This window comes from Aquarana catesbeiana, linkage group LG11 (assembly GCF_042186555.1).
Source record: "Aquarana catesbeiana isolate 2022-GZ linkage group LG11, ASM4218655v1, whole genome shotgun sequence".
NCBI lineage: Eukaryota > Metazoa > Chordata > Amphibia > Anura > Ranidae > Aquarana > Aquarana catesbeiana.
The window spans coordinates 165,399,117-165,416,928 of NC_133334.1; the positions used below are offsets into that span (position 1 = coordinate 165,399,117).

The window sequence follows — 17,812 nt, forward strand, 5'->3', positions numbered from 1 at the left end:
GCTAAGGAACCTGTAGCCCTTGCTCATGCAAGATGGTCACTACTGGAAGTAATGTTCTGTAAAATGTCTTGGGTATGTGGAAAGGCCAAAGGTTGCTGAATGAACTTGAAGTGAATCTCAGAAGCATGGGTGTACCAAAACATGTAGGTACACATCAGCTAGATCTAGAGACAACCCACAGCTGCCTTATCTGTTGGTTTGAGTGATTGCTCTCAATGACTCTATATGAAGTTTTGGATCTTGATCCTTCGTTCTGCTTCCTGCCTAATTCTGCTTTTTGATTAAGAACAATGGACAGATGGCTCACTGTTGGAACTAGATTTGGTAACATTTGCTTAAAGCTTTGATTGCCCTAAAGAACTATTGTGGGAATTAAATGAGTTGGAGGAGTGGAAAGAAAATTCCAATGACTTCCTTATTGCACAGGCCCCAGGGATACTGAGCCTCTTCTTTCCAAATTTGCAATAATTCATGCAATCTGACACTTACTGGGCAAATTTGAGTGAAAAAGGAACTTTGCTGCCACTAGGTAGGAGCAGACTTGGATTTAGGCGACCAAAGAAAGATGATTATGGATCTTTCATTCTCTGCTATAGCTCTTCTCAGGCCCTGTCACCAACTCTTCATTCTGGGCCTAGGTGACTAGCCTAAGGGATTAGTCCCAAATCTAGACATCATTGATTCCATCTTGAATAGAAGTCAATTTGACTTAGAAGAGGTAAATGTAGTCAGTGCGTTAAACCAAAGAGCTTAAATAACTACATAGAATACTACAGGAACAGCATACTGCATCTATAGTGGCTGTACTGCATCGCTGGTCACTTTAATTTCACTCAGAGATTAAACACCACAGAGACTTATTATTAGCCAACTTGCCTTCAACTCATCTGCTGAGAACCCAATAGCCTTGGCTACTGAAGTGAACTCCAACGCAAGCCACACAACCCTACCTAATGGTAGTATAAACATTATTCATTTCCATATCCATATTGCTGTTCCCATGCCTCTGCGAAGGATATTAAATCATCCGCTGGCAGACTGGCACATCTAGCTAGCCTGATGAAGATTCCTTGGCCAGCTGATTCTGAGGCAGAGGTACCCTTTAAACAAACTTAGCTGTCTGATTAGCTTAGTACCTGAGCGTTAGCGACTAGAGATCCACCCAGTCAGTTTGAACAGAGTCAAAACATACGCTTTTGTGCTTTTTTGTTCACTGCTGCCTCTGATATGCAACTTGGCATAGCACGTCAGCTAACCACACTTCCAATACCACCCAGGATGGTCATTATAGTGATTTCCCTTAGTCTGCCCCTCCTGGCAGCAGCTTGAATGCATAGCAGTTTCTTCAGAGCCAAAGAGGATTTGTCACTATTGAAGGAACAAGTTGCCTCTCTTCGTTTGGGAAGTGGTGCTGGTGTTGAGGGCTGGAGAGGTTTCCCATCCATACTGCCCACGCACTCTTTTATTTGTAATACAGTAGTATACTTACCTGACCCTCACCTTATTGATCATGGCTGGTCTCTGGGTAAGCTCATGGCTACTGGCTCAAGATATGAGCTGCAGGACTGTGGTCATAATAAAAACTTGGCTAGGACTTTAGCATTAATACACTATCAGTGGCCATCCACACATCCATCTGCAGACATTGAAGCAGCAAATGGACCTATGTGTCAGTGTAAGCGAGAATTGACCCATCAGACAGAAGCAATTATCAATAGATGTCTAACAGACAAATTACTTAAGGAACTTCAAACTTAAGCAAAGCACTGAACTTCACTCGCATTTAGACATAACATGTTAATGCATAGCAATCATTAAATACATATTATTATTATTATACTTGACCTATACAGCGTCAACAGCCTGCAGTACAGCCGCAGGAAGTAGACAAGGCACAAACCTTGGAAGGGGAAGCCGCCCTAACAACAATGCCAGCACTTTTGCAAGGGAAACAAAACACACAGAATGCCAGACTAACCAAATCGTGTGTGGGGCCACAATTTACCAGGGAGGAGAGACTGGATCAGTTCCAACAAACAACAAGGCAGAACTGTTTTACCTGCATCCAGAGACCAGCATCCTACAACCCTGGTACCTGGACATGGGGGAGGCTTCCCTCTTATAGGCAGTTTACACCTGAACAGAGGGAGCTTCGCCACAGGAGAGGCTGAACTTGCGCGGATAGGCCAGATGAACCCGGAAGGTGAGGGCAAAAATAGAAATTTTAAAATAGCTTTACAGCTATAACCGGCTAAGCATTTGAGGAACAGAAAGAAAACTGTGCCTTAGGGGAGGTGACTCATTTATATAGTATAACCGGTCCTGATTGGGTGTTGCGGTGGAGTCTGTACCCCTATGTGTATGCTGTCATGCTTTTGTCAGGAAAAACCTAATGTGAATGAATTACTAGGATCAGATGGATTGCACCCTGCAATCCTCAAAAAAACTCAGCTAGGTTTTAGCCAGACCATTATTCCTAATTTTTAAAGAAACCTTACTGAATGGACTACTACCATAGATTGGCAAAAAAGCAATATTCAAAAAGGTATATATATACACACAAACACATACATACATACACACACACCTATGCTCAAATACACTTTTTTTACTATGAAATACTAAAATGCTTGCCTTTGAAACAGGGACAAATCTTCCAGACTGTGGCTGCACCTTCTCTGTTGTATTGTCCAAGAGCTAATTCCATATAGAACAGTGGCATTCCAGCAATGATAAGGAACAGAGTGTATGGAATAAGAAAAGCACCTAGAAGAAAAATAATAAAATGCAAATGTTATGTCCTGGTACAATTAAAAAAACAAAACATATTGTCAGACATCAGATGTACCAAAATAACATGAACAGAATTTTACACTTGATATAAAGGCTACAAAAACTAATATAATATCAATTAGAAAATATTTCAACATAAATAATGGTGCAAATGAACCATGTGAAAATAGCAACATGATAAAGTCAAAAGTGACAATCCCAACACCATAAAACATATATAATCTTCTGGTTTGATGTGTCTTCAAGTATATGCTTTCCCACAATTGCTCATGAGGTAGATGACAACTCACCAAAGGTGTTTGACCACGTTTTAGGTTAGGTCAAAACGCGTTTAATTGAATGAACCAGATAGGTCCTGGATAAACATCTCTCCACTGTGCGACCTCCTCCGACAAAGGCTGAGGATGTGGAAAGAGACTCCATCAGGAAAGGAAATAATTTTGCCAGCACACCAGGATCTCCAAAAATGTGTCCATAACTTTCATCAGCGATCACATGGTTACAGCAGAAAGCAACATTTTGGAGCCACGCAGGACCCCTTCATCAGGCATGTGACCTGGGATAACCAGAGACACAAAGAAGATTGGCACAGTCACAAGTGAGTGCAACTTTTGTTATACATTTTAACCTTTTTAATAAAACGTACTACACCACAAGAGCTCTTCTTTGTGTCCCTTGTGGAATCTGCTCTGGTTCATTCAATTAAAGCGTATTTTGACCTACCTTAAAAAGGTGTCAGACACCTTTGGTGAGTTGCCATCTACCTCATGAGCACTCGTGGTGAAGCATATACTTGAAGGCACATCAAACCAGAACATTATATATGTTGTATGGTGTTGGGATTGTCACTTTGGTCTTTTTCATTTTGCTATGTTCACATGGTTCATTCACAGCATTATTTATGTTGAAATATTTTATGTATGAAGTTTTGTAGTGCCAGCACCTTTACCTTTGTTTATTCACTAATCAAGCTCATACCTTTTTAAAGGGGTAGCTACATGATTTAATATCACTCCAGTCGCCATTTCCAGCCACATTTTTTTTTTATATAATATCACTTTTAATTCCCGTAAGATAAAAACATTCTTTAAAAGACTTGAATTATGGATTAGAACTGTGATGGTATTGGTGGGAGTGGTAATAACCAAAGGTACGACTAATGGCATATCAGTGCCACCTATCAGTGCAGCCTATCAGTGCCCATCAGTGCAGCCTCATCAGCGCACATCAGTGAAAGAGAAAAATTACTTATTTACAAAATTTTCTGACAGAAACTATTTTTTTAGCAAAAAATAAAAAACCTAGCGATGATTAAATACTGTTGTACAGTGTTGCATGACTGCGCAATTGTCATTCAAAGTGCGACATCCCTGAAAGCTGAAAAATGGCTAGGGCAGGGAGGCACACCATAAAAACCATTGATGCTGTGCCAAAAAGAAAAAAAAAAGGAAGGAGGAGGTGTTGGACCCCGAAAATCTATACCAGATCCTTTGGGTGTGCCCCACAAGAAAAAGGATGGGATCCCCCTCAAAATCCATACCATACCAGCATGCAGTCTGGCTGGCTGTCCACCATAGCAGTGCCCAGCTACCCATTTCATTTTTTCCCCAAAAGCTAGTATATTGGCTGAAATAGGCCAGAAAATAATTATAAGATTCAGCTCCTGTAGACTTCAATGGTATTCGCCGTTTTTAATTGTTTGATGAACATCCAGCAAACCAAACTTTGATTTATCACTAATTCACATCACCAGTGGCTCTAGCAAAGGTTTATCGAGGTAAAAAGGAATATTTTTTGAGGAAATCCATCTCATTCATCAGCACTTTACCATTAACATACTGCATCTCCTCATTCTGATTGTATGTGCATAAGTTTTATAGACCAATAGAAGTCCTTTTTTCCTGTTTGCTTACTCTGGCTTGGGCATTATAGTCACATTTAATTGTTTGTCTGCTTACTTTGATTTGGAAATTACAGTATGTAATTTACTCAGATTGAAATATTTGTGTGATTTACATGCTTCAATCTTTGCGAACAGCTTCAAACTCCACAGCTGCTAACCTGTTTAAATATTTCTTACTATGTGTAGGTGTGCAATAAGTGCCATTAAATGGAAGTGCTTAAAATTGAAGTATGAGCAAGTCTTATGCCCCGTACACATATTCGGACATTGATCGGACATTCCGACAACAAAATCCATGGATTTTTTCCAACGCATGTTGGCTCACACTTGTTTTGTCTACACACGATCGCACAAAGTTGTCGGAATTTCCGAACGCCAAAAACGCGGTCACGTACACCACGTACAACAAGACTATAAAAGGGCAGTTCAGTACTAAGCGCGGCACCCTTTGGGCTCCTTTTGCTAATCTCGTGTTAGTAAAAGTTTGGTGAGAGACGATTCACGCTTTTTCAGACTCGTGGTGTTCAGATCGTTTTCTGCTGTTCAGTTTGTGCTTGTGGGTTTGTATCTGGTCTTCAGTGCATGCAGCGAGTTACCCTTGACTTTGTCATTGTGTTCTTGTTCGTTCGTTCCTGATTTTCAGGTCGCTCTTCACAGGCCTTGCTGTTCTTCAGTGCAGTCTGTTACTTCGTTTTGACCAGCTGACAGTTTTCTAGCCATGTTGCGTGTACGTACTCATTGTAGAGTTCGTGCTGTGCGGGGGCTTGGTGTTGGGGTCCTTACTTTGACACAAGCCCAGTCCATGAACAGGGTGAGGAGGAGTTCATGGACCAAGAATTGGTTGCTCCAGCGTGACCAGTTCTGTCACATGCCTTTGCTCCATGAAATCCGTGAGAATAATCCTGACGATTTCAGGAACTTTCTCCGGATGACAGACCCCGTATTTCGTATTTTGTTGGCTTTGCTGACCCCCTATATCAGCAGGTAGGATACCCTGCGGTACTTGGCGACGGGGAGAAGCCTGCAGGACCCTAAGTTCTCGACAGGCATCCCCCCCCAGGTTCTGGGGATCATTATCCCGGAGACCTGTTCTGTCATCATCCAGGTCCTGCAGGAGTATATTAAGGTAAGATTTTTATCCTTTAATATCACATTTTATTGTATTTAATGTACTAATGTATTGTATTTCTTTCCTCATTCCCTAATTACCATGATTGTAATATGCTGTAAATGTCCCCTTTGTCCTCATGCATGCTGGAATTTTTTTTAATTTTTTTTTGTCCTTCATACATATTTGCCTTCACTTACCTCCCCAGCATGCTCCTCTGGGCCTATATTCACCTCATGTAGTCACGTAACAATGTATTTTGTCAGCTCCATAGTAGTGCTTTACCCTAAATACCCCCTAAAATGTTTAAAATTGTGATGTGTGCTTTAAATTCAGGCAGAGTGCCAGAAGCTTTTTTTTGGGGTCCCAAAATCATTTGGAACCCTCCCCCCCCCCCAGCTGCTAACTCAGCTGATACCAATCCTCTATCTGCTGACTTTGCCAAACCCATACACACTATACCCACCTCTTTTGTGGTCAGATTTCTGGATAAATTCCCCAAAGCATGTAGTGCAAGGGCCTGCCTGACTACTTTCAAATGGTACTTTTTTAAGTTTCTGTATCCTATTATTATCTTGATAGGTAATATCAGAATGTAAAAATGTGCTAAAATGTGTACAGTGTGTATTTATATCTTTGTATTATGACACTTCTTACCTGTCCAGTGGGCTGCCAATAGTGTAAGTAAGGAGGGGCTGGGCAAAGTAATACACATTATTTAGGCATTCATCTCTCAATGAAGTGGAGAGGGTTACCTGTCCAAAACATCTCCCCCCCATAAAATTTATAAAATGGCCCATGAGAGGGGGGGAGGAATCTGATAGGTGGACCTTATACCTTTGTCTTTAAATACTCCCTAAAATAAATGTTATACTGATGTTGGCCAAGAATGTTTGTGTCTAATCTGCTTTCCATTTTTATGTGCAAAATTATTAATTTTATTTTCTTGTTTGACTCCTCAGTTTCCTTCCAACCCACAGGAATGGCAGACTGTGGCCTCCCACTTTGCCCAGCGGTAGGACTTTCCTAACTGTGGAGGGGCAATTGATGGGAAACACGTCCACATCATCCCACTACTCAACACGGGGTCATACTATTACAACTACAAGGGGTTCAATAGTATTGTGATGTTGGCGGTGGTTTCGGCTACTTACGAGTTCCTGTATGTGGACGTGGGAAAGAATGGCCGAATGTCAGATGGTGGAGTCATTGCCCAGACGCAGTTCTACAGGTGTCTTCAGAATGGCAGTTTGGGCTCGCCACCTCCAGAAGACAATGCGGAAGGACTCCCATTCGTCTTCGTTGCGGATGAAGCATTTGCGCTGGGGCACCATCTTATGCGGCCATTCCCTATGAGGACCCTCCCCCCTGGCCAGAGGGTTTTTAATTACCAGCTGGCCAGAGCCAGAAGAGTGGTGGAGAACACATTTTGAATAATGGCCAGCCGTTCCGCCTATTTCTTACACCCATACACATGGCGGAGTATAAACTGAATCACATCATCCTGGCTTGCTGTGTTCTCCACAACTTTTTAAGGAGAAATTCTGTGAACTATGCTGGTTCAGTTGAGCCTGAATCCAGAATTAATCTAAATGAACCAATCCTGACGCCGCTTGAAGCTGGCCGTCCTGGCTTGCCCCCCCTGTGTGCCCGCGAGGTCCGTCTAAGATACATGGAATACTTTGCAGGTAGAGGGGCCATCAATATGCCAGGCAATGTCTGAGACCCTTTTTAAAATAAAAAATAATTTTAACTTAAAAAATATTTGCTTACATTTACTGCTTGTGTTTCTTTTAGCTGACCCTGACTGAAATTTGGGGAGTCCTGAAAATGGCGTGATTGTGTAACATTATAAAGCACTGTTTGGTGTTATTTACTAAAGGCAAAGACACTTTGCACTACAAGTGCACTTGAGACTGCACAGAAACTGCACTTGTAGTGCAAAGTGTATTTGCCCTTAGGAAATAACCCCCATTGTCACAGAAAACACCAAATTTACCACACAAAAAGTTTAGGAGCATTGAAAGAAGAAGCCACACATTGTTGATTATCAATCTTATTAATCAAAGCACAATCACATGTGCATTTATAAAAGGTTTTTAAAACAACCCAACATGTTTGTTGTATAAAATATTTATAGGTGACATTAATAAAAGTAGAAATGTCCTTTTAAGGTAAAACAGGCATGTTTAAAACCAACAAGAAATACACAAATCTGGAACTTACAAAGTTCAACTTTTCTAGAAATTGAAGGCAATATCAGACATGAGTATTTATAAACTGTGTTTGATATTGCGTTCAGCAGATGGGGTGAAGTCACCCCTGGAAAAGCCAAATTTTGAAGATGCACACACATTGCCGAATGTCAACATGTGCTAGCTGGCATCATGGGGGATCAAAAGACTTGTTTTCTGGGTGCAACCCCTTCCTCTCAGCTACTTTATTATTGAGGAAGGGGTTGCACCCCCAAAACGCATACATTGATCTTCCGTGATGGCAGATAGCACATGTTGACACACTGTGTGCATCTTCAAAATTTGGCTTTTCGAGAATAGTGAAAAAAATGTGCAAAAAATTTTGGGGAAAAAAAAACAACTAAATTAAGGATTTCGAGGGGTTTTAAACTCTCCCTAAAACATCAATGATGTTCTTCATTTTGTTTTGAACATCACTGATATTTTGCTTGATGTTTTCCAAGTCCCTATTACACCCCATGATCTCCCCGATCAGGATCTGGGCACTTTCACTGGTGAAATGACCTTCTTCCACAACATCACGATCACCTAAAAATATAGAAACAAAAACACACCATGTATTATAAATATGCCGGCATCCATCTCTTACCTGAGCCTGTGGTCGCATGACACTCACCTGTTGTGGTGACTATTTCGATAACGTCTCCCTCCTCCTCCTCCAGTTGGCTTTGTGGCATTTCCACTTCTTCATGAGGTGGGGGGTCTGTGGTCTCCTCTGATGAGTGGTGTCCTCCGAGTCTTTTCTCTCCTATGTAAAAAAAATAGGTATACATAGCACACAGATATTTGATGGCAGAAATAGGAATATGAAACATTGCTTGGAAGTGGGGTACAATTGTCTATTTTGGCAGAGTTACAAGATGAATAAATATTTTTTCACTTTGTCAAGTTTCAATACTTACCTGTTTTGTACAAGCTTCACAGATGGAGACACCCCTCTAGTATACACTGGAGCACCTGTGTGGGGCCCCCTAATAAAAAGGGTGTTCTTTTGTCCCACACTAGTGCTCCAGCGTCCAGATGTGTAAACAGCTGCTGAGTGTCCTCTCCTTACACAGAATCTAGCTTGCATTTCATTGTAGTTACAAACTCATCTAGACAACAAACTTATTTTAAGAGAAGTAGGCTAGCAAAAATGTATTGAAATGCATCTGGCCAAAACATGGTGTTTTCTAGGCCAAACGAACAATGTTTCCTACGAATGAATAATGTGTCCATGAACATGAAAGTTGTCATTTTAAACTACAACAGTAAAGAAAAGCACATGGAGCAGCACGAACGTTCTAAAAATAACGAATAGGAACACAGCACAACTACTTACTTTTTTGCAGCACTCTCCTAATCCTTCTATACTGATCGTGCTCCCTTAATTTGAGGTCCGACCACCGTTTCCGGAGTTGATCCTTGGATCGACGTACCCCAAAATTCTTCTGCAGACTCTTCACAACTTTCGCCATGATCTTGGCCTTTCTGACATTGGGGTTGGGGTAAGGTCCATACTTCCCGTCATAGTCGGCCCTCTTCAATATGTTGACCATCTCCAACATCTCCCCAAAGGACATATTTGAGGCCTTAAATCGTCTCCTCCGGGATCTGGACGTTTCCTCCCCCTCCTCGTTGCTGTAATTAGCATGCACCTGCTCTGTCTCCGCCATGTGCTCTTCCCCACTGCGCCAAATGAGAAGGGGCGGGGAATAGACTAGAAAGAACGTCAGGGGCGGGCGGAGTTTCACGAATGCGCAGTGTATATAAAGCGTAACACGCGTGCGTAGTACGTACGATCTGTGAGCGGAGGAAGGAGTATCGGAAGCGCCGATCGTGATAACGAAGTTAACATTTAAACTTGGGCCTATACTGCTTATAGATCGAGGCCTATATTGGGACAAGATTAGGAGACTTTAGCCTGACATTAGGGTTTGTCTTGTGTATTGCAGATAAAATGGATGGCTTCAATGACCACAACTTCCTCCCCCTGTTCATAGACAAATACAGGGAGCTGCCCTGTCTGTGGCAGATCAAACACCCATTTTATAATCATAAACAAAAGAGGCAGGCAGCGCTGGAGAAACTGCTGGAGTTGGTGAAGCTGGTGGTCCCCACAGCCACCATCCCCTATTTAAAAGCCAAAATTGGTGGCCTGAGGAGCACTTATCTTAAGGAGCGCAAGAAGGTCCAGGATTCCCAGAGATCCAGAGCTGCAGCAGATGACGTTTATGTCCCCAGGCTGTGGTACTATGAGAGACTTTGTTTTCTGTCAGACCAGACTGAAGTCAGGGAATCCCTCTCAACCCTTCTTTCCACTCTTCCTTCCACCCTATCTTCCACCCCAGCTGAGGCTTCCGATGTCCAACCTGGGACTTCCAGCCAGGAAGAAGTGGAGGAGCCCAGCTGGAGCCAGGTATAGCATTCTTTTACAGATTTCTGGTCAAGAAATAAATGATGTTTCCTAGATGTTATTATTGATCACTAATTGCTGATTTAATAAAGTGTTTTACATATCAAAAGACAGTAGTGGGCAAAAATAATTGGGACAATAATGAAAAATGCTGGGCTCAGAATGATAGTCTGTTATATTTGTTAACATTCAATTGGCAACAGTCATGAGATGAAAATTGTGTGTGATTGATGAAGAAAAAACTAAAACTATGTCCCTTTTTCATACACAGGAAGACCTCAGCCAGGAGGAGGCTGTGGAATGTGGCACACAGGAGGAGGCTGTGGAATGTGGCACACAGGAGGAGGCGTAGGTTAGTGGTAGCCAGGAGGAGGCGGGGCTATGTGGCAGCCAGGAGAAGGCCGGGCCCAGTAGGAGCCTGACAGAATCGCAGGTTCCTCCCCTCCGCCTTCCAAACAAAAGACCCAGGAAGGGGAGTAACGTGGAGGATTCAGCACTCAGGCTGATTCTGGAGGCTTCTGCGTCCCTCAGAGCCTTCCCCACTCGTGAAGAGGCCTTTGCCTGCATGGCTGCCAAAAAACTGAAGGACATGCAGGAGGGCCAACGCCTCATGTGTGAGGACATTCTTTATAAAACACTAAGGGGGAGAGGGGCGAAATCACACCCAAAACACACCTGTGTGAATTGGACCATCCTCCTCCTCCTCCTGCCGCAACTCCACCACCACAGACACAGCGTGGAAGGAAGCGTGGTAGGAAGTCCAGAGAGTGATGGCCCTGGGTTCAGTCTGGTCTGACAAAAGATGCAGGCTCTTGTATGACCACAGCCTGGGGACATACATGTCATCTGCTGCTGTTCATGATCTCTTGGACTTCTGGACCAGATTGAACTCCCTTATAAATGGACTCCTCAGGCCACCAATTTTGCCTGGAAATAATTGATGTGTGCCCTGGGGGCCAAAGGCTTCCCCAATTTCTGCTGTTTCTCCAGCGTTGCCTCTCTCTTTCTTTGGTTAGGACCCCTAATAAAGGAATTTTTTTGCAATTATACTCGCCTATGTGTGTTTTCCTTCAAAAAGGACAGTTTGTTTGTGAGGAGGCAGATACATTTCAAAAATATAATGTGAAATTAACAAGACACCAACAACAACCAATCTCCTTGAGATTAATAAATAATACAAGCTAATAATGGTGTTGTGGTAACTTGACACACAAAACACACCCAAAAATATTCTGGAGTAAAAAAAAAAAAAACATAAATATTATAAATATTATATTGATGAAATTACGATAAATATTAAAGAAAGAAGTTTGTGAGACGTCTGTGTGAATATGAGCAGCAAAACAACTTCATTCTTCTAGCATTATAAAGAAGAAGAGAGTGCGCTGCATTAAACAATTTAAAACATTGCAGCGTGACGAAAGTGCTATATCCATTCCAAACGCTAATTTTACCAGACCGAGCAGTTCCGTCTCGGAATTTCTTCTGAGCATGCGTGGCACTTTGTGCATCGTAATTTTCCACACACGGTCTGAATTGACGCGATCAGATTTTGTTGTCGGAAAATTTTATAGCCTGCTCTCAAACTTTGTGTGTCGGAAAATCCGATGAAAAAAGTCCAATGGAGCCCACACACGGTCGGAATTTCCGACAACGCGCTCCGATCGCACATTTTCCGTCGGAAAATCCGACAGTGTGTACAGGGCATTAGGGCTCTTTCGCAACGAACACAGTTGGATGCATTGGCTGCAGTTGGCTGCAATTTGAAATGCAACCCAACTGCATAGACAGCCCTAAATCAAGGTAATCTTATGGGCATAGTTCACATCATTGCAGTGCAGTTCAAGCAATAAAAAAAAATAGAGCATGCTTCATTTTTCAGCACCGCAAATGCAGGGAACGCCCTACAAACGCACTAAAAGTGCACCCCTGCACTGCCAAGAAAGCCAAGCTCAAAAACGTATAGCAAAATGCAATGCAAACGCAGTGCTAAACACAGAGTAAAATAGATGCAAAACGCATTCAAGCACGTGTCAAGTGCACAGCAACTGTGCTTCCAATGCATGTAAATATGACGTTAAAAACATGCAGTTATGTGCAAATGCACACCTGCATCTCATCGCGCCCCTATAAGCCAAGAAAGCCAAGCCCAAAAACATATAGCAAAATGCAATGACAGCACAAAATCAAAGTGTAATCCTATGGGCATAGTTCACATCATTGCAGTGCAGTTCAGAGCAGTTAAAAAAAAACATACTGCATTTTTCTATGCCGTAAATGCAGGGAACACGCTACAAACGCACTACAAATGCGCACCTGCACCACACCATGCCCCTTTAAGCCAAGAAGCCAAGTCCAAAAACGTATAGCAAAATGCACTGCAAACACAGTGCTAAACACAGCACAAAATGCATGCAAAATGCATTGAAGCACATGTCAAACACACGACAAGTGCTCTTCCAATCCATGTAAACATGCAGTCAAAAACATGCAGTTATGTGCAGTTTCTGGTGTGAATGGGCTCTTAGGGCCACTTTACACCTAACGCTTTACATTGCATTTTTAAAATGCATCCAGAATGCAAACATAGTGTTTTCCATGTATTCCAATGGCCCTACATTACAACAGTGTAGCCAGTTAAACTGTTTTCAACAAAAGTACAACTTGTTGCATTTGTTTTGTACAAAAAGCATCAAAACGTGTGTAAGCACACACCGAAACATAGTTACATAGTTAGTAAGATTGAATAAAGACACCAGTCCATCCTGAGTGAGCACCCACAATTGTCCTCATCCCTGCACATTGCATCCCATACAGATGCCCATCCAGTATATATATATATATATATATATATATATATATATATATATATATATATATATATATATTTTATATATATATTTATGGTACCCATGTAGCACCATCAATCTACACAGCGCTCCACACACATCCCCAAGGGGTCTGCAATCTAAGGTCCCCAAATTACACTCATACACCAGGGCCAATTTTTGGACAGAAGGCCAATAAACCTACCAGCATGTCTTTGGAGTGTGGGAGGAAACCGGAGTACCCGGAGGAAACCCACGCAGGCACAGGGAGAACATGCAAACTCCAGGCAGGTAGTGTCATGGTTGGAATTCGAACCAGCGACTCTATTGCCGCAAGGTGAGAGTGCTAACCACTACACCACTGTGCTACCCGAAACGCACATAAACACAGAGAATAAAGACTTTTCAAGTGTGAAAAAGGGGAAAATGCAATGTAAAATGCAAATGTGTTAAAAGCATGTACAAACGCTGTGGGAGAGTAAGGCTCTGCCACTATGGAAATGTAGCAGAAAGTGACACAGGGTTTGCACATATGCAAAGTACAGGGCTCCAGAATGTTAGTTCTGAGCAGAGAAAAGTGGTTTCTTATCTTTTTCCAGGTTTTGTAGTTCCCAAATCAGAGGCTGGAGCTTGGACACTCTGAAGTGCTTTGGGAGGAAAGGAGTCTCCAATCCAGTGTCTGGGCCTTGCCAGTAGGAATGAGCCGAACACCCCCTGATTCAGGTCGCACCAGAACTGAGTCCTTACTCAGATGGACGGTGACAGGTACTCGGGTACTCATATGGACTGTGACAGGTACTCGGGTACTCACATGGACTATGACAGGTACTCAGGTACTCGGGTACTCATATGGACTGTGACAGGTACTCATTTACTCGGGTACTCAGATGAACTGTGACAGGTACTCGGGTACTCATATGGACTGTGACAGGTACTCAGATGGACTGTGACAGGTACTCAGATGAACTGTGACAGGTACTCAGGTACTCGTATGCACTGTGACAGATACTTTGATGGACTGTGACAGGTACTTTGATTGGTGGTGACAGGTCCTCTTTATCGGGGGGGGGGCAATCAGTGTGATTGGTGTACACTGTAGGTGGTAACGAGATGTTACCGCAATCTCCTTCTCACACACAATCGGTGTGTGAGGAGGAGAACCCGATAATGTCTCGTTACTGCTCTGTATTTACATTTAGTAATCGGCTGTGAAAGGATCACAGCCAATCACGTGGTAAACAGCCACGCCCAATGGCTGTTCACCCCCCTTGGTGACGAGCGGTGTCTCCGTAACACCGTCACCGACAGTACAGGGCTGCGCACACACGATCGCGCGCATGCCCTGTTTAAATGGACGGACGTCATATGACACCCTCCCAAAACAAGAGCAGCGCCACCTGGCAGTCATATTACGGCCAGCGGGTGGCAAGCGGTTAAAGGCTTTCCTTGAACTAAACTATTATTGTTTTTTATTATCATGGACTTTGTAGGCACAGCTTGGACTGGCTATATATCAGAAATCCAAGCCAACTGTAAAGTAGATACGGAGCAAGAAATTGGGATCAACCAGTACATGGCCAAAATGAAACGCCTACTCAAAAAGAAATCCAACCTTTATTGGCATATAGAATTCCTCAATAAATGCATTTGGGAAAATATAAGCCCCCTGGGTCTCAGGATACACATATATCCCTCTTTTCAAAATACCACTCCCGAATTCAAAGTGGCATGGGAAAATATACTCACTACTTGTAGTATAAATTTGATGAAAATTCTTGTTACTCAATACCATTTAGAACTTACAACTCTTGATCAGGAGATTGTCACATTACAATCTTCCAATGAGAACATCAAAACCCATGCCCTTTACACTAAACGCTGGCAAGATATCAAGGATTTTGTCACTAAAATCACCAAAGATATCATTTACAAGAAACAAAATAAGCTGTCCAAGGACAGGCTGGCCTTCATGGAGGGCTTTGCCTATCATTGGCAGCTACCATTTCAAAATAAAGGGTCTAGGACAAAACACCGTATACCAAAAAACCAAGGAAATGTTCCTTATACTACTGATGATGATACAGAATCTTTTTTTTTTTAAATCAAATCATCTTTTTATTCATTTTATATACACACACACACACAAACAGGAAGAAGAAAAAAAAAAACAGCAAAAAAAAAAAAAAGGGGACAAACGTACAACCCCAGCCCATATTAAGAGGGAAAAGGGAAAAAAAAAAACTGGCACCCATGCTCCCACTCCCCCTCCCCCCATTACTCAAACATTGATCCTCTCCTCTCTTGTCATACCTCCAAGGTATCAAACCACCTTTTCCATATTTTTACAATTTTTTCTACCCTGCCTCTATGTAGGAAAATATATTTTTCCTTAATTAAAGTTTCCCTTACTTGTATTTTCCATTCTGCTGCAGTAGGTGGATATGATGATAACCATTTTAGTGCTATGAGTTTACGAGCCTGAAATAGACTTCTATTTATTGAAACAATATATTCCGCTGGAATTCTTGATTCATCAAGTATACCTAGAAGGCATTCCCCGGGCTCCATAGGCATCCCACTCTCAAATACCTTATTGATCGTAGATACCACCCCCGACCAATAGCGATAGAGTTTAGGGCATCTCCATAGCAAGTGTATTAGATTGGCTGCTCTCCCTTTACATCTAGGGCATTGGTCTGTATCTCTGCGTTTCCATTTGAATAATTCCTGTGGTGTGTAATGTGCCCTGTGTAAGATGAATAATTGTGTTAAATTTTGTGTTGGAGATAAAGAGGCCTGAGGTATTGCCGATAGTGCCCATACCCACTGTTCATCCGAAATTGGCCCTATGTCGCCCGTCCAGGCTAATCTAGCTGGTATATCCACAGTGCATTTAAATTTATCAAACAATATATCATATAGTTGTGATATCAATCCCTTTTTTTCCCCATCTTATTCAACAAGGCTATTACCCCTGACTTATTAAACTTCAGTTCATGCGATCTACCCTGTATTTTTAATGCATGCCTGAGCTGTAGAAATTGAAAAAATCTTTGATTTGGATTATATTCTTTACTTATTTCACTAAAGGTTTTCAACACATCATCCTGAAATAGCTGTGCTATGTACCTTAGTCCCTTCTGCCTCCAAGTCTCAAAACCCTTCCAGTTTCATCAATTCCTCATAGCTGCTATTATCCCAGATTGGAGTATATGACGTATATCCATTTATCTCAGTAATTTTCCTAATTTCCTGCCATACCTTGTCAAACAATTTGCCAGTAAGAAATCCTTTATCATGCAGTTGATTTCTCGAGAAACCAATGGATATACTTCATAAACTGATAGCAGCAGACTCTGTATAGGGTCAGAGTCCGCTACTATTGTCCATCCGCTAAAGTGATGTAATTGTGAGGCTAAAAAATAATTTTTGGGATGGGGGATCGCCAAACCTCCCTCTTCTTTGGTTAGCATTAATGTTGTTAACTTTATACGTGGTTGTTTTTTCCTCCAGATCAAGTCTCTGAAAAGCGACTCTATTTTTCTAAACCAAAATGCTGTGATCCATATTGGTGAGTTATTAAACACGTAAAGTAATTGCGGGGCCCAAATCATTTTAATAAGATTTGCTCTTCCTATCACCGTCAGAGGTAACTTACACCAACTTTGGCTTTTATCCTTAAATTTTGCTAATAAAGGTTTCAAATTTAAATTAATATAGTCTTTTACATCCCGAGAGATCTCTATACCCAAATATTTCACTGTATCCTTAATTTGAATTTTAGAAGCTTGATTTAATAAGGGGGTTTTTAACTCATCCAGTGGTAATAATATGGATTTATCCCAGTTGATCTGGAAGCCAGAAAAAAGCCCAAATATAGAGATAAGGCTCATAAGTTCTGTTAATGAATTTGAAGTATCCCCGGGGAAAATAAGAGCGTCATCTGCATACAGGGCCACTTTATCCTCTCTACCTGCCCGTCGGAACCCAACTATTTTTGTTGATTGTCTAATAGCAAGGGCAAGAGGCTCCACTGCTATAGCAAACAGTAGTAGCGACAGGGGACAACCCTGCCTTGTCCCTCTAGATAAAGTAAATGGGCTGGACAGTGTATTATTAATTCTTACCCTTGCTTTAGGATCATTATATAATATTTTAACCCATTTAAAAAATCCCGGTCCTATTCCGAAAGATTCCAGTGCAGTCCATAAATATTCCCACTCCACCATATCAAAGGCTTTTTGGGCGTCTAAGCATAATATTGCTCTAGATCCCATATTTTCCGTAGGCAATTGCAAATTAAAAAATAGCCTGCGGATGTTTGTTTCGGCTGCTCTCTTTGGGATAAAACCCGTTTGGTCCTCATGTTAAAACTATTAATATAATTTAATAGCCTATTTGCAAGGACCCTTGCCAAAATCTTGACATCTGAGGTGAGAAGAGATACAGGGCGATAGGATTCAGGCATCATTGGATCCTTACCCTGTTTTGGAATTACTATTACTATAGTTTCCTGCATTGATTCTGGAA

At 41.9% G+C, this 17,812-nt stretch overlaps 1 protein-coding gene across 1 annotated transcript in view; it reads right to left on the reverse strand.

Moving 5' to 3' along the window:
- The window catches only part of SLC6A2 (solute carrier family 6 member 2), a 1,144,495-nt gene that overhangs the window by 1,075,052 nt on the left and 51,631 nt on the right, over positions 1-17,812 (reverse strand). The window contains exon 3 of the mRNA XM_073605017.1: positions 2,635-2,766. Within this exon, the coding sequence (XP_073461118.1) occupies positions 2,635-2,766 (132 nt within the window). The remainder of the gene's footprint in view (positions 1-2,634; positions 2,767-17,812) is intronic.